This window comes from Carettochelys insculpta, chromosome 9 (genome assembly GCF_033958435.1).
Source record: "Carettochelys insculpta isolate YL-2023 chromosome 9, ASM3395843v1, whole genome shotgun sequence".
NCBI lineage: Eukaryota > Metazoa > Chordata > Testudines > Carettochelyidae > Carettochelys > Carettochelys insculpta.
The window spans coordinates 4182784-4207984 of NC_134145.1; the positions used below are offsets into that span (position 1 = coordinate 4182784).

At 47.9% G+C, this 25201-nt stretch overlaps 1 protein-coding gene across 2 annotated transcripts; it reads right to left on the reverse strand.

The window, feature by feature from the left end:
- Positions 1 to 7004: 7004 nt before the first annotated feature.
- LOC142017671 (coiled-coil domain-containing protein 159-like) lies at positions 7005 to 25164 on the reverse strand. Of its 2 annotated transcripts, none has more exons than XM_075002775.1 (12): positions 25033 to 25164; positions 23684 to 23870; positions 21810 to 21843; positions 21421 to 21581; positions 20565 to 20646; positions 19856 to 20036; positions 19705 to 19772; positions 18057 to 18133; positions 16397 to 16497; positions 13533 to 13627; positions 12601 to 12735; positions 7005 to 9505 (listed from the first exon to the last, which is right to left on the reverse strand). In XM_075002775.1, the coding sequence occupies exons 2-12, from the start codon at positions 23747 to 23749 to the stop codon at positions 9363 to 9365; spliced, it is 1143 nt and encodes a 380-aa protein (XP_074858876.1). In that variant the 5' UTR covers positions 23750 to 23870; positions 25033 to 25164; the 3' UTR covers positions 7005 to 9362. The 2 variants fall into 2 exon arrangements, with proteins under 2 accessions (XP_074858876.1, XP_074858877.1); XM_075002776.1 differs by having other exon boundaries at positions 7006 to 9505; positions 21810 to 21840.
- Positions 25165 to 25201: the final 37 nt, after the last annotated feature.

Sequence of the window (25201 nt, forward strand, 5' to 3'; positions counted from 1 at the left end):
ACGGGCCCTCTGAGCATATCCACTGCTAGAGTGAGGCTGATATCTGTTGTCAGTGGAACTTTCTGCTACCTCTCAAATCCGGAGCTGTGGGTCTGAGACTTTAGCAACCTGAGAACCCACATTTTGATTTAACTTTTCCATGGACCACCAAGCTGGTTTTGGTGTCCCCCAAAGGTACTTCATGGCCATTCAGCTCCAGGTCCTGCTCCCACTCCATCCCTTCTCCCAAGGTCCTGTGCTGTCCCTTCTCTTCCCAAGCCTGATCCACATCTGCCCCTCCCTTTCCCTGAGCACTCCTCCCAGTTCCTCCCCTACCCTTGCAGTTCCTCCTGCATGCTGGTGAACAGCTGCTCCTGCTCTGTGACATGCAAGAAGCACTGGGAGGAAGGGGAAGGAATTGATCAGCAGGGGAGCAGCTCCTGATTCATGGACCTCGCCCCAGGAGTACGTTTTGCAGACCAGTTTGAGAACTGCTGATGTAGAGCACAGAAGCATTGGGAGGTCAAACTGAGGTTTCTGATGACAGAGTACTCCCTTTGACTTGCTTCCAAGCCAGGAGACTCATCCCATACATAGCTGTTTCCAGACAGACCCAGTGCCAGTCAACCTTAGCTCAGGTCCCTCCCTCCCCAGTAGAGGGCAAAGACTTTGGGAAAGTGATAAAGAGGAGGAGCTCGGTCACCCACCACAAGAAGATGGCCCCCAAAAGGCCCCAATCAGCCGCTGTGTCTGCCGTGTAGGAGTCGTCATCTTCTCAGTTTGGCACGTCTTTTGTTACTGGCAGGACCAGGAGATCCCAGAATGCTTTGGAAGCACAGCTCCAGCTGGAAAAACTGAAGTCCCAGCATTTGTGTGTTCTACATTAACATTACCATCCTCCTCAACTGTTTCACTGATAACCACTGGAGTTCTGTTACACCATGAGCTTGTCACTTTTAGACAAGTCAGAGTCCTCACTGCTTACAGGTACCTAAGTCCATCAATAACTATTAGTCAGAATGGGAAGGGATGGTGTCCCAAACCTGTTTGTTACAGGCCAGGAAGGAATCACTTGATGATTCCTGTTCTGTTCATTTCCTCTGGGGCACCAGGCACTGGCCACTGTTGTAAGAATACTGGGCTAGTCAGACTATTGGTCTGAGCTGTCTGGCCATTTCTATGTTCTTACTATATTGAAAGCCTGGTCTCTGGATTACTGTTGCTTCCTGGTACTGCAGGACTCTCCTTTTTCTACTGGGCTCCCCACTGGAGGATACTGAGGAAATTCTGAGTTGACTGAAAGTCTCTGATCAGGATGGTGGTTCTGGCAGCTAAATTTCATTGTCTAAAGGAAGACTGGTTTTTGACCTGGAGAACATCTATGTCTAAGCAACAATTTATCCTACACAAAGGAAATAACTATTTTACCATGGGACAGGAGCATTTTCCATACTAACTACTTCACTTCTGCTTCTCTTCAGCTCCAAGGGTCTTCTCCAAAGTTCTGCTTACTGTCAGCAAGATGCAATTTTTGCCTTTCTGTATCTTGAAAGCTGTTATGAAACAGTGCTGACCATGGGGGTTTCCAGATAAATATAAAATGATCCATGTAAGCTCCAGTACAGAGAATTACAAGGCACGTATTGGGATTCAGCAGAAGTCAGAACCTTCGTGCCGATGGAGAGCTTCATGACCGTGGCAAATCTGGTCATAACAATTCAAGGCAGTCCCCAGGCGACAGTAAGGAAACATTTATGACTGTGAGATCACGTGGCAGCTTGTACCTTTGTAAAACAACATGCAAGATTACACCACTGCTGATTTGAGGGCTGGTTCAGAAGGGCCTGATCGTCAATCACAGATGGATTGGGTAAAACAGGTTGGGGTTCCCCTCCAGGCGAAGAAGTCCCAAGACTGATAGAAAAATCACCTTGGTGTTTGTGTGAGCCTCCCCTCCATCCGCCCAATTACAACAGTAACTGACTAGGCTGGGTGGCAATCGTGCTTCAACACCCTGCACTTAGGGCAGATGGTCACTTCAAGAAACTGCTTTCCATATCAACCAGTTGGAACTCAGGGCAGGCAGGAACGCCTGCCTTCACTTCTCAGCCCTCATCAGGGGCAACTTAATCAGGATCATGATGGACTATGTGACTTGAATGTTTCTCTATAAATGAACGGGGAAGAGTAAGATTCCCTCTCCTTGTGCACCAGTGCTATATAAGTTATAGGACTGGCATATAGCCCATCAGATTCAGATCTCAGTCATTTACCTTCCTGGAGTCCAGAATGGCATGGCCAACATACTCAGTAGGTTTTTCTGGACTCTCAAATCCTGTGTGGGATATCCCAAAGCTGGGGATGTCCAGAAATGGACTTATCTTGGGGGGACTTAAAGCAACAAGGAGTGTCCCCTATTCTGCTCAGGTGGCGACCTAGGCTGTCACTGTTGGGGAATGCTCTTCTCCTTCCCTGGATGAAAGGCCTTTTCTACGCAGTCCTTCCAACACGGCTAATCCTAAGAGTGATGAGTAAGGTCAGAACAGACAAGGTTATCCTTGTAGTACCAACCTAGCCAAGACAGGCTTGGTAGCCTGACTTGCTTCACTTGCTTGTCCAGCTGGCATTCAGGCTTCTGTCCATCTCTCATATCCTTTCCCAGAATGCACCTGCTTGTGCTTCCTCTGCCTCCCAAGATGGTTTGCAGAATTAGAATCCACCTGCTGCACAGAAGAACAGACAGTGCAGTAGACAGGAGTCAAGCTGAATTTCTTACCTTCAGAAACAGAAAAAGCTCAACCACTGGTGTCATCACCACCATCTTGAGCCTGGAGCTTCCTTGCTCCCAGCCATTTTGGATTACCCACAGATCCTGAAAAAAAAAATTAGCTTAACAGTGAGCTATGATATCAGCATTTCATCCACCATGAGATTTTCCCTGTTTGCTCACTCTATGTCTTCCAGATTTACTAAGGAACAGGCCTACCCAGCATTGCCTGTAGCTGAGGCCGGCCTGGGGCAGGGCAAGGGGCATGCACGTAGCATGATCAGTGGCTGCTCCCCACTGTAGGTAATGGGGTGCGCATGCCACAGTGGTGACAGGGACCACATGCTGGCTGGCAGCTGCTCCTCAGGGCTACAGTGATTGTTGCCCCCTGTGGTCATTTGTGAGTATGACTGTCCCTGCTCTCACACCCCTCCCTTTCCATTTGATGCAAAATCATCACATTCCAGGCTCATCTCATTGGCCTGGCACAACCAAACCCTGACCTTGCTTTAAGTTGGTGGTCCTAGCTCTTACCATATAGGAGGAATTCTTGAACAAATGGGGACTCTCGGATGCACAAACTCTCTGCAATACATAGTAAATTAGAGAACAACTGCTTCCAGGTTAAGGACGCTGTTCGTTCTTGGGGGTCTTAGCGTGGTACTCAGGTACCTCCTGGGACCTCCAGTTGAACCTTTGGGACTTGCTTTATTTATCTATGAATATGACCTATTAGCTATCACAGCAGCTACAGTGTTGGGAACCCTGACAGCAGACCCTGCTTTTATGGTATCTTTCAAGGACAAGGTTGCTTTATGGCCAGATCCTGACTTCTTTCTTAAAGTGCTGAGGGACTGACCTCTTAACCAGGCCATCCACCTACCAGGATTTTCTCCCAAACCATATAACCCTCACCATGAAACCTCCTGTCGTACTCAAGCTGGTAGATGAATATTGGCCTTTTATCTAGACAGGACCAAGGAACTTCAGAAATCACCTCGTGTCACCACCACAGAGTTCCAAGGGGTCCAGAGACTTTGGGGGTGGCTCTCTAGGTGCATCATCCCTTGCAGTGATGCAGGTGGTGCTCTACCCCGTCCTACCCCAGAGGAGCTTCGGGAGCATTCCAGTCTTGGAAACATGCAGGCTTGCTACACGAGCTAGTCCATGCCATCAGTTCTGATGGAGTGCTTAGTAATCCTAAAGCTGTCTTCAGTCTTGGACTCAGTTGCAAAGCCCTCTCCTCCCTGTGGGGGACATTGCATGGGAGTCACCTGAAAGTGGGGTACTCAAAGAAGAGGTTACTCACCTTGTGCGTATTGTCGTTCTTCCAGATACGTCCCCTCTGAGAGCTCCACTGCCCATAGACCTTCGTCTCTGCTTTGGACTGTCCTTTGCCGGACATTTGGATAGCAAAAAAATACTGAGAGCATGCATGTGTGTAGGGGGTTGGGGCAATTGGCCATTGTTAACGAAAAATCTCCGAGGGCTTGAAAGGTGTATGCACACTTAAGTAGAGCTCCCATGGAGGACACACCTCAAAGAGCTACAATTACTGCATAAGGGAAGTAACCTTTTCTTTTTATTGACCTGTGAGCATCACAAATATATAGTCTTCCTCCCGTGAGCTGCAGCCACGGATCAACGCTGAAGACCGAAACTTTCAAGTACTTACCTACAGCTGTTTCCGGGAGCAGGAGCTCAAACCCCAGCAAGAGAGGCAAGATCAGGAACTTTCCTTTTGTTCTTAGGTCCTTCAAATTCATGTGAAATGCAGGACTTTTTAACCATGACATCAGCAGAGCAGGACTCTGGGCTTTTACTCCAGAGGTTTTTCTTGAGTATGGAAAATACCCAACATTATTTCATATAAGTTCACAAGAGAAACTGGGCACAGCAGCACAATACTGTTCCCTTTTCCTGAACCCTCTACAAATGTGAGGTCAGGAAAGAAAGATTGCCGAACCCATGTCAGTGTTTTCCCATGCAACTGATATAACTCTGATCAACTGCAGCAGGAAAAAAAGGGTACTCACCCCAGGCCCCCTTTAAAACCGAGAAGGGATCATCTGTTTATAATACATAAAAAAAAAACCCTAAACCAGGGACCGTGCTGATGTCCCAGCAAGGTGCTGAAGCTTAAAACACAGATGGAGAAATGCAACTGCCTTACAATGGGCCTTATCAGTACCACACCCCCACTCTCATGAACTGCACTGAGGGTTGGACAATTAATAGTCACCAATACTGATCAATGAGAATGGATTTTTTTTTTAAACAGAATCCTATAAGCCAATTATGCTAGAGCTGCCCTCACATCTCCTGAATTTAGTCACTCTGCCACTCTCCTGAGGAGGGCTTGCCAGCTCCCACCTCTGCCAACTTGAAAGTGATCTGGAAAGTGGTGCAAGCACCCAGTCCTGTTGACTGTACAATGCGAATCCTGTTGCATGCTGGTGTGACACCCAGATTGGGATCAGGTCTGCTACCAAGGTTGATTTTGCAACATCAATAGGCCCCTGCTAGAAACAAATGTGGGAATCAGCACAGTTCTGAGCACAGACTGGGCCCTGGACTAGCAGCTGTTCACACACACAGGGATGCAGTTTAGCCATTTTAGCCTCATTTCAGATCTAATTGTTTTCTCACACAGTAGCCCCCACAACCACAAATCCAGCATGGTGCTGATCCTAGATGCAATGGCAGTGACAGCCGTAAGAGATTAAATACCTCTTCTGCAGAGCCCCCAGCTCCTCTGAACTTCCATTAGAGACAGCCCCACACACACACAAATAGGCCATGTCTACACTAGCCCACAGCTTCAAAATGGCCATTGCAAAGATTGCTAATGAGGCACTGAAATACATATTCAGTGCCTCATTAGCATACCGCCAGCCATGGCTCTTCGAAATTGCCGCTTTTCGCTGCCACACGGCTCATCCAGACGGGCCCTTTTCGAAAGGACCCCAGGAACTTCAAAATCCCCTTATTCCTATCAGCAGATAGGAATAAGGGGATTTCGCAGTTGGCGGCACAGCGGCGAAAAGCGGCAATTTCGAAGAGCCATGGCCGGCAGCATGCTAATGAGGCGCTGAATATGCTGGATTTGTGATTGAGGGGGCTACTGTGTGAGAAAACAGTTAGATGCAAATGGCCATTTCGAAGATTTGGTCTTGTGTAGACACGGCCATAAAGGAAGACATAACTAAGGCTGCGTCTACACGTGCACGCTACTTCGAAGTAGCGGCACTAACTTCGAAATAGCGCCCGTCACGTCTACACGCATCGGGCGCTATTTCGAAGTTAACTTCGACGTTAGGCGGCGAGACGTCGAAGTCGCTAACCTCATGAGGAGATAGGAATAGCGCCCTACTTCGACGTTCAACGTCGAAGTAGGGAGAGTGTAGACGATCCGCGTCCCGCAACGTCGAAATTGCTGGGTCCTCCATTGCGGCCATCAGCTGGGGGGTTGAGAGATGCTCTCTCTCCAGCCCCTGCGGGGCTCTATGGTCACCGTGGGCAGCAGCCCTTAGCCCAGGGCTTCTGGCTGCTTCTGTGGCAGCTGGGGATCTATGCTGCAGGCACAGGGTCTGCAACCAGTTGTCAGCTCTGTGTATCTTGTGTTGTTTAGTGCAACTGTGTCTGGGAGGGGCCCTTTAAGGGAGCGGCTGGCTGTTGAGTCCGCCCTGTGACCCTGTCTGCAGCTGTGCCTGGCATCCCTATTTCTATGTGTGCTACTTTGACGTGTAGACGTTCCCTCGCTGCGCCTATTTCGATGTTGGGCTGACCAACGTCGAAGTTGAACATCAACGTTGCCGGCCCTGGAGGACGTGTAGATGTTATTCATCGAAATAGTCTATTTCGATGTTGGCTGCACGTGTAGACGTAGCCTAAGTTACCTTGTACTTCCCCCAACTCTAAACCAGATCTCTTAGGAACTGCCCAGAATTAATATGTTTTTGCAGCACTGGCCATTTGCCAACACTCTTTGAATTGTAATGCAACATCTGTTGACTTAATCTCCCACAGGCCAATTTCCCCCTCCCCCACATTCTAATCCTCTTGCCTTCTGAAGCTCTTTTTTCCGTGAAGCTGGATGTACTGGTTGCCCCGCGCAGTTCTGGCAGATGAGCATGACTGTCCTGTCCACGTAGGAAGGGAGATGAGCACCAGCAGCCCTATTTGATCTGTTCTTAGCAATTTGCTGTTGTATCAGTGCCAAAAAAGCCTCTGGATGCAAAATTACAGGCTCTGTTTGGAACAAGAAGAGGCTTGTGCGCTCTGGAATGCATCCCTCGTTAAGTTTTAAGCCATTAGTGTGACTCAGTGACTCATTAAGAAGTGTTTTATTGGGCGCACCTACAGGTAACAGAAATTGGAGAACTCCCAGGTTCCAATTGTACCATTGCCGCCTCAATTCACTAGTAAACTATTCCGTGCCTCAGTTTCCCTCTGTGCAAAAGAGGGGTCAAATTCTTGCCTGCCTTTGTAAAGCATTGTGAGCTCAATGGGTGTAAATGCTAGAGACGTACAGCACTGCCTGTGCCTGCTTTGGTGGAAGGCACCTTCCAAGAGGAACTGTGCAGAGCTTTCAGAGAAAATCATCCCATCAGGCAGCCTAGTTGTGGGCCAGCTCTGTGAGGCCATCCAGCCCAGGTACTGGGCAAAACACAATCCTTCCACAGGGTTTTGTCCAGCTTTAGCTCTTGGAATCCTGGGCTAGGAGACACCACCACAGCCCAAGCTGGCTACAGCAGTATCTCACCTCCATCCAGGCATTCTCTGGTATCCCAACCAGAATCTAGTGTCCATCATTCACCCACAGGGTCCTCCCAAGGAAGCAGAGCTGGTGGGTGGGCAGGTGGGAAGCAGCTGCTTCCCATTTAGAAGCTGACTGCTCTCAGCCTAAAGTGGACGGAGCTGCCACAGTGGTGGGCGCACTGTATAGGTACCTGAAGTAATTCCTGCTTTCCAGCCCCCAACAGCCATCGACACTCAGGCCAGCCCTCTCTTAGCAGAGCTAATCTCTGCCCATCCCTCAGTCTCTGCAGCCCCTTTTCAGTTCCGTTGTGCCTCCCTGGGCTCTTACTAGGGTGGGAATAAAGTTCTGGTAAGGAGATGCCTCGCACTGACTCCAGCCGTGCGACTGCACAGTTGTCCCCTGTTGTAAGTCCCACTAATTGTGGCATCGATCCACTCTCACCACACTAGGCGTCTAGCATCATCACAGTGGCCTAGCGTTCCTGTCCCTCTGAGTGTGGACATTTGGATTATGGTTTCTCAGATACATAGACTGAATGGCACTGGAGCGGCTTCTGCCCATGACCAGGGCTGCACTACTGGGAAAAAGTCAGTTTAAGATATGCAACTCCAGCTACATCAATTGGAGTTGATGTATTGTAAATCGATTCTTCCTCCCGTTCCCATAATGGGAGGTTCCCTTATTCCTTGCAGCTGTGAGAAGCAGCTAGGTCAATGGTGGAGCCCTGATGGTTTGACTTAGCACAGCCCCCCTAGGTGTGCTAAATCGAACCCTGGAAGATCAACTGCCACCGTGTCCATCTTCTGGTTAAGTACAGATGTACCCCTTGTCCTTGATCTGTCTGTCCTTGATGGCTGACCTGGCTGCAGCTATTCAGCACCAACCATGAATTTCATTAACTAGCTCTTTATTTCCTCTGCTGACTGTTCAAACAGAGAGCTAACACCAAGCTCTGCCATACGGCACTAGACATCTCCCCCAAAGCAATGCTACCTCCCTTTGCTTCCCACTTTTCAGCAACAGGGTATCTTGGAGAAGGGCAGGAGGCAGGGAAAGGTTAGTGACATCTCTGCACAGGCTCTTGTTTCACAGACCCTTGGACCCCTCTCTAGCACGGGACCTGGACTGCCAAGCACGCCCCCTCTCCTCTCCTCAAACTCTCATCTAACATACCCTATTCCTTCCTCTTGCCCTCTCCCACTATAAAGGAACTGTTACAAAATCAGTCATGACTTATGGAAACTTTCTTTAAAACACAGCAGCTGTGCAAGGCCTGAAGAATGGATTTCATGTCGCAGCCTCTCTCCATGTCAGCTGTTTTCTCCTGCATTAAAGCAATTTCCCCATTATGACTGACATGAAAACACTGTTCCAGGAGTGGAGCTTTTAAGCCATTTCACTTGCCTGAGTGGGAAGGGATTTCCCAGCACCTGGCAAAGTCAGCTGTACTTGGAGGCTTTCTGGCCCTTATCTGAGTAGATTTATGATCACCTACTGGGCTTCCCACCATGCAGAGAGGGAAGAACAAGTCTCCATAAATATGCCCAGCACTGTAGCTAACAGAGTTAGACTGAACCTCACAACCAACCCAAAGCTCAGGAATACACAGCCCAGTTGGTTCATTCTGGAGAGTAATTAAAAATCAAAGTCAGTGGAGGCACTGCCTGCCTGGTATCAGGCTGTGCAGAGCCTGTCTCCGAGCAAGGGCATCAGTTTGGACCACTGCAACAAGCCTCCATCCCCCAAGCAGCTGCCTGTTCAGGAGAGGAGCCTGTCCATTTTGAGATGCCAGTTCCCTTTTCTACCTTTAATTTGTTTTCTTATTTGACAGAAGGGGCTTTCTGTGGCTACACATTAAAGATCACTTAGATTAAGTTCAGGCAGACTGTCAGACAGGTCACTGCTGAGGTCTTCCTCCTCATTTGACACGCTTCCAGCCTCCTCCCTGGGGGTGCTTTCCTCCAGCTCCAGGCTTGGGGTGGAGATGTCTTTGGATCCTATAGACACATTGCAGAGGAGTTAGCTGTGCTCTGTACTGTGAGGCTCAAGTTATCGTCAGCTAAGAAAAATGGCCCAACGGTAAACTGCAGCCCCCAACCACTGCCTCCCTGTAACTAGAGCGAGGGCAAAACTGGTTTGGACACACCAAGCAATGCCAGTTCACCTACTTAGGAAGATACACATACAAGCAAACACAACAACAATCTGAATGGGACTATGCTGTATTGGCAGATATTTTTAATCACAGCACCCTGCCTCCTAGAAACTTTTGGGCACCCCGTCTATAATCCCAGTCATGGTCTCTGGGTGCTACTAAGGTATACATGTTTACTTCTAATAATATAGGATAACTAGTTTCCAGGTATGAAATTATACATGTTATCTAACACAAGGCTTTGCTGATCAAATGTCAAACTTAGTCCCTGACCTGTGCCTACAGGTAACACTAGAGAAGAGAAGTTAACCCCTTGATGTATCATGGCTAGCAGCACCCTAACAGCAACTGGACATGTTACAACTGCACTTGCAAAGCTGTTAATTGTACTTATATTACTGGTAAAGACTGACTCAGTGGGATTTGTATTTAGAAAAAAAAATAAGAACACAAGGAAGTTTCATATGCTTTAAAGCCCCTATTCACAAAAATCTTAAGCGTCTTACTGAGTAGGGCCTAGATTTCCTTTAAAAGAACATTAAACCCTGACATGCATCTGATGAAGGAGGTCTTTGCCCATGCAAGAGTATGCTCCAAAATATCTATTAGTCTATAAGGTGCCACAGGACTTGTTGTTTTTGATTAAACCCTTTGTTTCTGGACTAGGAATTCCCCCCAGACTAAGTATTAATGCAAATACAAGTGTCTTTAACATCCTGAAGCAATGCTGAAATCCAAAGGTTTTACAGTTTGGAAGATGAATCTTTTGAAAACAGGTGACTTTTCCTTCCCAGCCTTCCTAGCTGAGCTCCTCTGAGCTTACATCAGTGAAACTGAGCCCAGAGGCAGAATCATGACACAGGAATGAAGAAAGTATCTCTTCTTCTCTCAGGGAGTCACTGCTTCGTTCTACTTTGCAGGCTCATACCAGGGATTGAGTTTACCATTTGATCAGCACAGTCCCGAGTTAGATAACATGGGTAATTTCATAACTGGAAACTAGTTATCCTGTATTTGTAGGATAACTCCAGACACGGAGTGACGTTATACACTGATCTCCTGTGCCACCGGGGAATGCAACATATCATCAGGAGCAGTGGTATAACTGTCCCTCACATTGCAGCTTGATGCTACCTGAAGCAAGACTGGAAGGGAGGACCATGGAACAACACTGCCCACAGGACAGCACAGAGTGAAACAAGCTAGTGTTCCAGGCACATGCCCCTCCCGGTCACTCACCACCCTGTTTCAGCCTCCAGAGTCTGAAACAAACCCCCATACTGTCCCCATGCGCTGGGGACTTTAGGCTGATGCTCAGGGAGTAGCTCTGTTACTAGCACACCCTCCTTAGAGCTGTGGTTATGCAACCCACTGCTCAGCCCCTGGAAACCGGGTCTTTGGGCTACGATCAGAATCCTCTGGGGCCATCCTGGTCCTTCTGCAGCAGTGCATGGCTTGTGTTCTGAAACATGGAGCCTTCTCTCCTCACCTCACCCCTCCCACCCTTGCTATTCTATCTCCTTCCCCTTTTCTGCCCCAAACTCCCTGTGTGACTCGTGGGGGCTGTGTAAACTCCTTTCTCATTCCCGTCTTTGTCGGGTTCCTGGTAATTTTCCACTCTCTTCACTCTCCCAACTTGTCTGCAGAAGTATTTTCTGGCCTCAACTAACCTATTGTCATTCAGGTGTTTCCACCTAGATAGCCATTAAATTCCAGACACTCACCATTGTCCCTGGTCTGGAGAGACCTAACACAAGTATGTTGGATACCCTACATAAGGGATTCCATGATACGAACATTTCTTAAGAGCTTTACAATACTAGAATACTAGTCAATTCACAAGCTGTATGGATGGAGTCTCCAAATTTTCACAGCCAGCAGTCTAAATTCTCCTTTCAGATTAGAGAACAAGCAGCATATGGTACAAGGAGCAACATGCAGTTCTACAATGCAGAACACAAACAGCCTCAGTCTCAGGGTGACCGTATCTCCCTATCCCAAATACACGACAGGGAAATATGGGGGGAGGGGCAGCTCCTTCTAGCTCCACTGAGGTGCAGGGAGCCGGGAACCTGGCAACAGCTGCAGGTAGGCGCCCAGCTCCCCTCACCTCTGAGAGCTGGGAAGCAGATGGCAGCCACCCGTGCTCTCCGGGCTTCCCTGAGCCACCGGCAAGCAGACAGCAGCCACCCCCCGGGTCCCAACCTATCCTTTTCTTTGCAAGGCCCCCTGCTGGCTTCCTCTTCCTAGTGAAGAGAGTAAATGAGTATGTGCGCTCTGCCCAGCCGCTGTTCCTGTGCATGCTAGTGAGGGAAAAGGTCAGTGGGCAGGGGAGCAATTAGCCCCTCTTTAAAACTAAGTCAGGATTCCCTTCTGGTGCCTGAAATATGGGGCTGTCCTGCCCAATAGAGACAGGTGGTCACCCTACTCAATCCTGGACAGATTAGACACCAGGATTCAAAAGAAGGCCTTTGGAGCACTGTATACTGGGAGATGATGTCCCTCCCTCCTCAGAGCTGCCTCTAAATAGCACAGGTGTAAGAGGCTGCAGCGTGCTTATCTTACGCAAAATAGCACTTCTATTTACATAGCAACTTCCAACTGATCAAGCCTGGCAACATACAGACAAGGAGCCCCAAAAGGTTGAGTGGAGAGCTTGGATTAGAACCAAGAAGTCTGACTCCCATTCCAGTGCTCTGACCATTAGATCATTTTGTGTCCCATATCCGGATGCCAAACGCTTAAACTAGGCACAGCCTTAGGGCTCTTGTCAAGTTGCGAGTGTGAAACACAAACACTTTTAGGGACACAAAATAGAGACTGGTCAGACTGAGAGATCCCTCATTCCCATCCCAAGGCAGCCACACATCTAACATCCACACTCCTACTTTATGCTTAGGTTATCAAGGGCTCTGCAACCAGCCACGCTTCTCCTACCTTCAGGACCCTTAATCTCTGTGGAGCTGGAGAGCTCATCTGAGCTGACATCTGTGAGACTGAGCTCAGAGGCAGAATCATCACACAGGGATAAAGAAAGTAGCTCCTCTTCTCTCAAAAAATCACTGCTTTCTTCTACAAGAAATACAACAAGCAGAGTAAGTTGAGAGCTGAGCTCATGGTTCAGGACTACAGGCTTGATTCCTCACTGTCTTCATAGGCAATGCAAACGTTCTGGTTTAAAAGCCTTGTGCACCTACTCTGCATGTGTGTAAATAACCAAACCAAAGGGATGGAGAGCCAGGCCTAAATCAAGTAAACCAAGACTGGACATGCACTGGACACAGAACGAACACACTGGAGACAACACCCTGCACTGAACTCTCCAGTCTCTGACCCTGTGATTAAAGACAAACCAAACAAGATCACAGGAGAGATGAAAGAAACAGAGAAGCCAGCTAGATACCTAGCAATCCCCATATTATAATCTCTTCCCAAGGCAGAAGTAATTTGTCTGGAGAAGGAGTCCAATCAAGTGACACTACTAGAACTCTCTGGACTTTGCAGCTCTCTGCTACAAACCAGGGAGCTGAGTCAGTTAGAGCCAGAACTTCTGAGGCTTTCAGGCAGAGATCCTGGAAGCTCTGACATGGCAGGGCTGCCTAGAATCACAGACCTTGGAAAATCCTTCTCCCTGGCCCCCAGGCAGTCTGCAGATGAGGATACCCCAGAGCTACAGACTCCGGAAGCCCTGGTCTCCTCAGTAGCCCTCCAGGCAAACCAGGCAGGTTTCACTGTAACCCTGCCTGTGTTTCGATGCAAGTTTGTCAAACCCAAGATGATTCCATAACACATTTCAGGGTCAACAAACCAGCTGTTGCCAACTCTGATTTTCCCAAACAGCTTTACGTGAGAGAACTAACATCACTTACTCCCATGAGCACTTTCCTTTCCTATGGGCTTAGTGTACAGCTTCTCCTCCAAGGGATGGTTTTTCATTTGGTCTCTCAGGTCAGTAACTGTGGATCTGAATGAAACAAAACCAACGCCAATGCTTAGCTCCAGAGACAAAAATGCCCACCAGCAGCAAGATAAAATTCATTCTTGGAAGTTTCTGCACTGAGGGATTTTGGTAAACTCATGGTTGAAGGTGGATTTAGCTCTGCTGAGCAAACTCATTCTACATAGGGAGTGTGGTGAGGGACATGGAACAGAACTAAGGCTTCTACAGAAAGGGAAAGAGAATCAGTACTTAATTACAAGAGAAATGCAGTTAAAAACTCATTATTGGAGATGACTCATTGAGTTAACGTGACACCCTCCACGCTGGGTTATTAAAATAGGAAGCTAGTTTGGCTTCTGCTGTCAGAACAAATTCATCAAGGAGATTCTAACAACAGAGGCGTGCTGGACTATGGATGATTTCACCAGTATTTTCCAGTAAGACCATTTATGTTATTTATGGATTTTTGAGGGTGAGAGGGAACATAAGAGCCTTGGAGGGGTATCAGAAGAGAGACCAAGAAGTCAGGACACATGGGTTCCAACCCCAGTTCTGTTACTGTTCTTTTCTCAGCTGTGTCTGGAAAGGGCTTAGAGATCCCTGGCTGCACTAGGGAGTATGTAGTATTTGTAATATCATTCCTCACCAGTCTCTCTCAAAGGCCCTGAATCTTAAGGAGAGACCTCAACACAGCTCCTTGCAGAGCCAGCCACTGATGCAAGTGTCCATCATATTGGGCACTGTCAACTGATGCAAAAAGTTCATTCTTGCTGGGGCCAAGCATGTGTCTCCAGTGTCATGGCCCAATTCTATTGGCATCAGTTCTACTCTGACTTTCTAGGCCCCTCCCACCCAGTTTTGATAGGATAATATCTGCTTCACATCCCGCCCCCAAACTGCTGTAAAGCATTGCTGTTGGCTATCAAAGAGCCAAATGCTGTCTCATAGTGATGGATTGCAGCAGTGGGTGAAGCGATTGCTGTGTCACCATGCTGCGTGGTATTCTGAGATTCTTAGGCCAGCTGGCTGTATATCACATTGCTTGGCACTGACGTACCCGCCACAACTCTGGAGAACTCAGGGATTTCAAATAGACCTTCCAGGAACAATAGGCTCAGTCTTTCTTACTGCAGAGGTCTTCAATATCAGCCAGCTGTCAATGAATGGAGAGGGCTCCCCAGGAAGGGAAGTCTGGAGCAAACCACTGAGGTAACACTGGCTGCCCACTCAAGGCATGGTTGGTGCTCCTGTGACACATTGTCCCATTGTGACACCAGGGCATGACACACAGAATCCCCAGCTAAGTCCAAGTTGTGCCTCACAGATACTCCAGGGCCAAGTGGATTGGAAAGACAAGGGCACCATTAAAGGAACAGTAGCGCAGAGATAAGTATCATTGAAAGGGAAGCTCAAATCCTCTCCAGAGAAAATGCCAGTGAACGCAAGGCCCAGCAGAGTAGAGATCACAGTCAAAAGGAAGGGTCAGTTTCCTTTCTCACCATATTCCTTCTCTGGAACACGACAGCACAGGAAAGCAAGAAAAGAGCAGAGTGATGCAGGGAAGGGCAAAGGTTTAAGAGACACAAGTGGGCATCTCTTCAAGAGAATTCCTGCTGAGGGGACAGAAAGCAAAAAATGGGAGTCATCACTTTCTGACAAGAGCCAAGTGGGTTCAGTCAAAGATCCACTGAGAAGGAGCTTCAAAAGTCACCCAGTCCCCATGGCGGAGGATCTGGGGAAGGAGAACATGAGCATGCTTGATTACACAATGCACACCCAGAGGAACCAGAGGTTGCAGAACTGCTGTAATTAAATATGGTGCCTTTCATTTCCAGGTCAACAGTTTAGGGTCAGGCCAAAATAGAAACGCAGGAAGTAATTCACATTCGGGGGCTACTCTGAGTCTGTGTGAAGTGAAATGGGATACTTAGTCTAGTTCCCAGCATAAAGGTGTCTCCATCACAAACATCTACCATCACAGTTGGTCCCTTGTGCCTCAGCAGAGACTGAAGATTGAATGAACCTCAAAAATACTGAGCTCTCCATCAACTGTAACTGGGGTTCCTCTCTGGGGCAAATCTGAACTGCAGCTGCCCATGCTCTGAACTTGATGCATTTAAAAAGGGAAGTGCCTACCAGCAAAAAGTACTGGATTGCCAATCTACAGATGGATCGTCTCTGTCCACCAAGCTGGTAGACTGATGACTTCCAGAGGCTGAAAAAGTACCCAAAAAGTGACTTGAGTAAAAGTGCAGCTGCTTTCATTTCTGGATACTTGAGTACAACCTAGAGGTGATGTGTGTGCACGCGCGCACATGCTTTTCCGCAAGTAGTTTTTCAGAGGGACAATGACAACGTATACTTAAGTACACATACCCCACCCCCCCAAACAGCTGCACTTTTACTCAAGTAATTTTTGGGGTACTTTTTCCACCTCTGATGACTTCCCTCCATACTGTCTTGATAACAGGCCTCAATCATGACCTACAAAGGCCACCTCTAGGAGCAAGAGGAGAATTCAGCTCTGCCTTCTCTAAGGGTGCAAGCGAAGGCTCTCTTAGTGCTAGCTGTGATGTGGATATTTGCCTAACAGCAACTGAACTGATGTTCCCTACTCGGTCAGACAGCAGCACAGACCCTTGTGCCATTCCCATGTGGTTTATGATGAAAGATCCCTTGGATATTAACACTTGCAGCAGATGTGCTGAGCCCAGTTGGGTGGGGAATGCACCTCACCTTGCCAGCAATGATGGTGTATACACATGAGTGCCTCAGTTCCGACAAGGCCCCTACCTGATGCAGCCGAGCTCCTGCTGGGTGCTCCATGTCTCCAACTTGGCTTTGTCCAAGTCATCCGATTGAGCTTTGTGACTGTTCATCAAATCTTCCAGCATCTGTGGATGAGAGGGACAGTCACATTGCCAAAAGGGCTCCCCACAGACAGCCTCTGATTCTACACAGCAGTGCTGCGCCCAGCAGAACATGCGTCATTTGTTCTCTGTATGTGCCTGGAACAGGTTGGGGAAAGCACAGCTACCTGTGGCAACGAGCACTTCACCTTCCCAACACAGAAAGCTATGGGCTTATGTTCCTTTACACTTCGGTGTACTCAGATCAAGATGGAGTACAGCATGCTGGGACGTGTACCCCCTGAACCAACCTCCTTCATGGAAATTAGGACCACACTGTAGATCCCTGCCATCCATGATTGGGCCACAGACCGCATTTAAGCCAACCCTAATCTAGAAAAACACTAATCAGTTTGAAAATGTGCCCCCCAAAATCTCTTGGGCAGCAAATTATGAAGGCTACCTGGCCAGAAGCACCACAAAGCAGGTGGTTTCTAAAGGGTTTAGAGGGCTGCTGCTAGCTGAGAAGTATAGCCAGGTCTGATCATTGGCTCCAATGTATTTTAGGTCCTTCATGACTTTGGCCCTCTCTACTTGTCTGCGTGTTTCCCACCACATTATCTTTTCTCTCCTTCTGCTCGGCCAGCCTCAATCACAAATATCTTCACACCTTACGCATGGAATGCCCTTCCCGAAGTGACCCATAAGGGCACAGCTGTTTGTTCCAAATCCTTCCAATTTCTGCTGTGAGGCCTAGAAATCAACCCTGTTCTGATGTTTGATAGGGACAATCTGAAATTTTCAGCTATATATGCTTTTTTCCTACAAACAGGAACACTTGTAATATTCGGAATATACCCCTCTCTGCTGCCCCTGCTTCTCATATTGCTTGCTTTCTAAGCTTGTCGGTTCTTTGGGTCATGCACTGTGCACAATGGTAGTACTGCACTATCAATATTTAATAAAAATAAGTCATTCTCTGCAGACTACAACCATACTGATCTTAGTTTTCTACGTGGCATCTAGCTATGTATATGATGGGTGTCTTAGAAATGCTGTGAGTGTGCCAGTCTTGTTTAACAAACACCTGAAATACACAGGAAAGAGAATTGCTACAATTGGACCCCATTATTGTTTCAATGTTTAACTTCCTTAATGTGACCCCTTCTAAACAGGGATTACAGTGACCCTCCCATAAGTCCAGGGGCAAATAGGAGTTGGTTCTATCCTATCCGAAGGAATAAATTCTGAAATCTGAAGCACACTGGAATACATAGTAATATCCCAGCCTTTATTAATGTAGTACCTTTTAGATGACGTTATTGCAGCACGCCTGACAAATAATGGCTTCACCATGATCAAATTCATGATCTTTTCTCTAGCCCTCAGAGGAAGATCTAAAACTCCCATGAATCTCCTGACTATTTTGCAATACTATTCAAACAGAAGATAGTCCTCCTGCCCTCACTGGTGATCACTACATGCCAGAGGCCCTTGTAACTTTTACTCTCACTCCTTGTACTGCGGATGCAATTCATACATGTGCTTAACCCTTTTTCTGTAATGATTTTGCCTGGGAAAAGTAAACCTTTAAAACTATGTACCTTGCAATATAGACCTTGAGTTCTCTTCATTTCATCAGTTTCAGACATCTGATGGAATAAATCCTCCTCCTGTCGGTCTAAGAAGGAAAGCAGTGTAACTTTACACAGTAAACCAGATTTGTTTTGGCCACAGAGCTGAGTTGTAGCAGACTCTACTTCTATTCTGCACCTGATTTTTAATAGTTATCTCACCATTCATTTTTCTCCATGCATATGCAGTCAAAAGTTTACTAGATAGCCTCTCATTCCAGGACAACATTCTACTATGGAACTCATGTGAACAGTGGAAGCATCTGTCCGATCTCTACTGGAGTTACACACAATACCCAGGGTCTATTACTTTCACAGATATCGAATAGGCACAAATCAAAAAACTGTAATTAACATGAAGACCTTTACATAAAATTCTACTCTGACAGATGACTGTGAAAATGACATTGGTGGGTCCCCATTTACACCCCTTCAATGCCTATGTTCAACAGGATCAGTTTCCCTAATGGGGATCTTGTCTATTCGGACTGTAAGCTCTTTGGGACAGGGACTGACTCTCACTAGGCATTTATACCACATCTAACAGAATGGGGACCTGATTTTGGTTGGGAACTTTCAGCCTTATTGGAATTCAAAAGAGCTGCTGCAGTAAACTGAGCTTGACAGCTGAGAATCAAGCTAGGTCCATTATGTTTTATGTAATTACCAAAGATCCTGCACCTCAAATTCTGCCCTTAGTTCTATGCGGGCCATCTAACTGACTCCACAGAACTGCTGCAGTACAGGGGGAGGGGAATTTAACCCACAACTGGAAGTTCTGTTTATGATACTTTAGCCAGAATAGAATACAGCTCCCTCTTCCATGCTTATGTCAGTTTTATACCCATAATAGGAGTGAAGTAGTTAAAACTTAGTTACAACAAACAGATGATCTGACTGAGTGGTAGCTTCTGAGTATGAAGGGATTGTTTGCACAGTCTCTTTGAAGATAGAGACATAGTTTAATCTAAGACCAAGGTATTTTCAAGACTGTCTCTGGTCTATGTCCAGCCAAGGTACCTGACAACCCAGAGCATCCTTGGCAAAGGCCCAATAACAATAATGCCATCCAGCTCCCACATAGCACTTTTAAGTAGTAACTCTCAAAGCACTTTACACGGGAGGTCAGTATCATTGTCCATTCCCACCCCACCTTGCCTGTCTAGAGATAGGCTCTCCCCACCTTGCCTGTCTAAGAACAGGATGGGATGAAGTTTACAGTTGCACAAATGTATTACAATGGACCCCATTCATTCACTGAATGGACCCCGCCCCTCCTCAAAGCCCTGGGTATTGCATATAAGCCCAGTGGAGATCGCACAATGCAACACACAGAGTCTGACGGAGTGGGGATCCTGTGCACATTACCCTCCCACAACCCTGCCAATGCCCTGGTGGAAGCCTGATTGAGCTAGCAAGCCCTGTGCAGGCTCCCATGCTTCACCTCCTTACTCTGTCTATTCACCACAGTATCCCTGCTCCTCCACTCCTCAGCAAATTGTTCAGTGCAACTATAACATAACGCTCCCAACTGCAGGGTGCTTCCCTCCCCTCTTTCAGTCATCTGTCAGGCCCCTGGAGGTGACCACCAACAGGAGCGGTGTACAGCAACACTCACTAAGCTTGTGCTTCAGTTGCTCCACCTCTCTTCTCACACATTCATATTCTTGCCATAAGAGCCTTTTGCTAAAATAAAAGGGACAGAGAGAGTTACCACCCTCCCAGATAAGGAAAGCAACTGCCTCAATTTCATAACCCAAACAGCTGACCTCTCATGCATCTCCCGCATGACCCTGGCACTGGGATACAAATCCGGGATGCAATCTCCATCTGGCTGGTGAAACACTTGTTGGCGCAGGTTATGAAGCTCACTCTTCAGCCCTTCCAGTCTCCGCCCCAGCAGCAACTCCAAGCCACTGTGAGGACTGTTCTGCAATCGGCTAACCTCCTCTGCAACAGCAAGAGAAAAGGTGGAAAATAATTAAGCTTCAGCCTGCAAGGGGGAAGTTGAATAATGCACAATATGAAGGTCTCCACAGTCAGTTCACTGCTAATGTAAGGTACTGGACTGGCACTGGGGGCCTCTGCTGATCCCCTGTAAACGCACAGCATATTCAGCGCTCCCTTCATCACTCTGCCATCACACTGCAGGGGAATTCAGTCTTCATGGTCGCTTCTGAACTGATGCTTTGGGGTAGAATATGTGAGAGATGTAAACCAAGAGTTCCAACATCTGAGCCAACCGATGTAGCCATCGCATTCTGTAACAGTGTTAGAGAAAAGGACTAAGAGCTGGGACAGTAGGGGTCTACCTAGGTTTGAGCTCGATATGCTCATCAGTGAAGGGGGCTGGAATAGGCCCCACTGACGAGCTGCACTCCCAGCCTGTTGGCTCATCAACAGTATCGCAAACAGTCAGATGGGGAACAACCTCTGAACATCCCAGAATGACAGCAAAGCCATGGGATTCTTCACTACCTTCCAAATTATGGATCCGCTGCTGCTGTATCTCCTTCTCCTGCTTCAGTCGATTTACAGACTGAGTGAGGGACTCGATGACCTGAGGGGAAAAGCAGAACAAGTCTCACCTGGAAATAATTTAGTGCAAGGAAGAACTCAGTTGCGTGGTGTAAGCCAGTTCAGTTTCAAAAAGCTGAGAATACTGCAGGGCTGCTCCAGCCAGGCTGAAGAGCCCCTACCCATGGCGTGCCAGGAACCAAGTCTGCTCTGGCTACATTTGGCAGTGCCACAGGCAGCAAAGCTCCAGCTGGGCTGGGGCAGCCCTGGTCCCCAGCACACCCTGAGTTAGGGGCATTCCAGCCTAGCCGAAGCAGCCCCTGTCCATTGCACATCTCCTCAGCCACCCATCTCTTTAGTTGGCTACCTATTTAAACAGTAGGTTAGCCTACCATTTAACTGGTTAACCAATTAAATGGGATTTTACATCCCTACTATGACCCTCCTTGCTGGAAAAATAAAGGCTGCGATGAAGGACATAGCAGAAGACTTGGTGATCAATGGGATGCAGGGGACCACACAGAGAGGAGTAAGTGATCCTGTGAGATTACTTTGCTTCACAGGACACATGACATACCCCTGCAGCTTCAGCCATGGATTGGCATGAACTCTCAACTAGGACAATGGGGAGAGAACACCTCAAATTTTCACGTGGAGGCCTTTCCAAATGTCTCAAAGAGGAACAGGCTTTTTCAATTGTGTGACAGAGAGGATCTTTACAGTGCAGGACATCTAAGAGAAGGTGTGTGTATTTCAAGTGAAACCCATTGCTTCCCCTTAGTAGAGCAGGCTAATGTCACTGAAGCTCTAGAATTACCTTAGCTTGAGAATGCAGTTGATTGCTGATGGCTGCAAGCTCTTCTGTTGCCATCTGGTAGTGTGGAAGACTTCGGCAGGTAGGACACGGATGGTGAGATCCAGCCAAAGACTCATCAAATGCAATGCTCTCAGTGTTTGTTCTATCAAGCAGCAAATCCACTAAGAGATCAAAGGCAACACAAGTTACCTGGGTTGCAGGGAAGGGAACCCATTTGTTTGCCACATAATTAAACTTGTCCCAGCTATTGCCCAAGGCAGGGAACTTGGAAAAAGCCAGAGACACAAGATAACATATGATCATGCAGCACAATGGATTTTCCTACAGACTCCCACTGCTATGGTAGCAAGTGGTTTTAGAAATGCTCATCACAAACAGGTTGTTGTTACCTTTGGAAGGGATGCTGGTTGTATTCAGACGCTGCTGTAACAGAGAAAGAGAAACTAGTTTACATGGTAAAGACAACCACGCTCACATGGCTCTCATAAAGGGTCAGTGAAAGTTGCACACATACAAAGGTGTTGTAGATACCTCACACTGCTTTTCTGGAGGTCCTTTCTTTAAGTTGAACAAGGTGGGTTGTTAACATCAGAATAAGATTAGGAAGAGTCCTCATGTTCTCAACAATGACCCCTGAGGTCATTAAGGGAAAAGTGGACAGGGAAGCAGCAGAGTGAGGTATGTAGGGCAAATGCAGGAGGAAAACTAGTTGAAACAGCAATGAATACAGGAATGTCCTGTGGTTTTGTTATATGGGAGATCAAACTAGATTACCACAGTCATCCCCCTTCTGACTTTTTAAATCTATGAAAAATATTCAAAAAGCATTCAAGCATGTGCAACAAGTCCTGTATTAGGCACATCAGAATAGCTACAAAGCTTGGTTAACTCTCACCAGCTTTCCTAGAGCTCTGTATGATTTCCCACCAAGTTGAAATTTGAGAGTATGTCCCTTCTCCCTTGACTGACTACTTAGTAACAGCACCAGTAGCTTTGAAACAATATGTGCAGCTCTAGCACCATCTATAGGCCATAATCTCCCATTTCATAGATGGGGAGAACTGAGGTAGAAAATTGTTCAGACTTGTGAATACAGTAAATAGGGACAGAGGAAGGAATGGAATTGAGCAATCCCAACGCACAGTTCCATGCTCTAAAGCACTAGACTACACTCCCGCTAAGGATACTGCTGCCTTTCTTGTATAACAGCCTTCTTCCCTAGTTTTAACACTCAAATAATACCTCTCAGAGCTGCACCTCATACTATCCACAGACTGGCTCTCTTGCAATGTTCCCAGTAAGATGGGTCCTTGTGCAGCCACTTCGGTGATTCAAGTGCCACCCACCTCATTAGCAGAGTACCCACAGCTAGGTATGTGTTTCTCCTGGGGGGACAAATTTAAACATGCCTCAGTGCACATAAAAATGTATTCTGCACAGAGATGCAAAAATCCACACATAGATGGAAAAGATTACAGGGAACATTGCTCCCTTGTTGCGTCAATCCCTGCTTTTACAGGGCAAAGGCTGCAGCAAGGCCTTATGAAATGCAAAATCCTGATCTTAAAACCACTTGCATCTACCAGATTACATCCCTTCCACTGAATTGTTGTGTAATAAAGGTTTTGCAGATTTGACAGAATAATCCCACTCAACAAAGGATTCTTGGCAATTCAAGAGAATCTCTTTTCACCCATACATACCGGCAGTAAATAGGGAAGTGCATTTTGTTTTGGCAAAGAAACCAAACTGTGATGTTTGCAAACAGTGGACACCCATCCAGTTCTACAAGTAATTTATTACATTGGGATTAGTGCTTTCTCTCAGTCCATTGTCCTGTCCATGTTGCATCCTCATTTCATCCTTTTTTCTCTTACAAAGCCCCTGATCACCCTGGGGAATTGCTCCCCCTCTCTGACATTTACATCCTTGAAATATTTGCAGAAACTTTTCCATTTTCACCCCCTTCTCGGAATACTGCAGCCTTGATAGCTCCAGTCTAGCACTGAAAGACCTCCGTGAGAGTAATTTATTACCTGAATACAGCTGTCAAGATGAAACGTTCAACCAGCCTCTAGGGAAGGGAACTCTGCAAGTTACAATACCAGCTAAAGCAATCACAGAAATTAGACCTGGTGAGTGCACCTGCAGCAATGCTACCATAATAGTTCAAGGAATCAGGGGATCCAGCACTTGTTTAAATAGAATTTTCCTGGAGTGAATCTAAGTGACAAGTGAGAGATGACAATACAGCTGAACTTGCCTTTATTTTAGCCACGTTGCTGTCAGTTGCAGTCAGTATGGAGTTGAGCTGTGTGTCCCAGTTCATGTGTTTGGTAGGCAGGTGTTTTTAAGTGTTTACCAATGCCAAAGTAACTTAGAATCAGCCCTTTGGGTGTAAAGCTGAGAGATGGAACAGAGCCCAGTGGGGTGAAGACAGTTGGATGCACCTGCAAAAGCACCAGCAAAGAGATTTTCCTCCTTGTACGTACGGCTCATACTTCTATCACAGTTTAAATGTACATGCACAGGTAAGAGAAACAAATGGGAGGGTACACCCTGAGGAAAAAGTCTAGAAATCCTGAGACTCCTACAAAATTCACACCCAGAATGGATTTCGTGAGGTAGGTCTCTTGCTGGACGATCATCAGTACTTTAACAGGCAGAGCAGGCCCCAAAGAAGAACATCTCCTAGGGCCAAGCTCAGCACCCTGCCACAGTGCTGGTGATGCAGAAGTCTCCCACCTACTCTGTGGGAACATTAAGCGGACTCAGGTAGGATCGTGCCTTGTCTTCAATGGAGCAGGGGGAGCCCAGGACTCCCACCTCTTGCACCACTACACATACAGAAATCTGGCAGCTCAAGAGTATTTCGGGTAGGCCTCCCATCCCCCTGCCATAAGGTCTCAGAAGGCCCTAGGGAGGCACCACGGTGTGGGACGAGGACTGCCAGTGCCGCTTGGTGAACAGTCGAGGGGAGGGGATACTGGGGAGCTACTGAGGCAATCAGGTGGGGTGCACGGCAGAGGCTCAGGGGATACTTGGGGAGGTGCAGAAAGACTGGCAGATGAGTGGATGACGGGGCTCTGGGAACGTACTGAGGGGATGGAGTGAGGGATTATGAGGGAGGGTGGGTGGGTCTCTGGGGAGCTCTTGGGGTCCCCAGAAGGGGAACAGGATAAGGAAGCTCTGGGGAGGTACTGAGGCAGCAAAGGGGGCTCACGGCAGAGGACCTACGGGTACAGAGAGGGTGGCAGACGGGCGGGGTGAGGGCACTCTGGGGACATCTTGGGAGGGCGAGGGTATGGCAGAGGCTCAGAGCGGGGGTCTCTGGGGAGCTGCTAGGGAGCCTGGCAGACGGGGGCTCGGGGAGGTGTCCGAGCACAGCGCGCGGCGCCTCCGGAAAAAGCGGGGGGTGGGGTCTGGGTCAGCGCCAGTCTCCCCGGGGAAACGACCGCCAGGGCGGGGGGTGTCTCTGGTTCAGCCCCGGTCGCAGGGAGCGCTTGTGCCTGGGGCCCCGGTGTCGCTGTGGGAAAAGCACCGGGCGGGAGTCTCTGGCTCGGCCCCGGGGTCGCTAGGGGGGCGAAAGAAGGAGGCGAAGATCGCCGCTACCGGTGCCACAGGCTCGCAGACGTAGCGCCCCTTCGGCCCTGATTCTCCCTCCGAGGGTTTCAAAAGCTCACAGCCGCCGCGGCCGCCGCGCCGTTTAGCCGCGGGGGCTGCTGGGGGTTGGAGTCCATCCTGCGCTGCGCGGCGCAGAGAAGAACGGCCTCAGGACTAC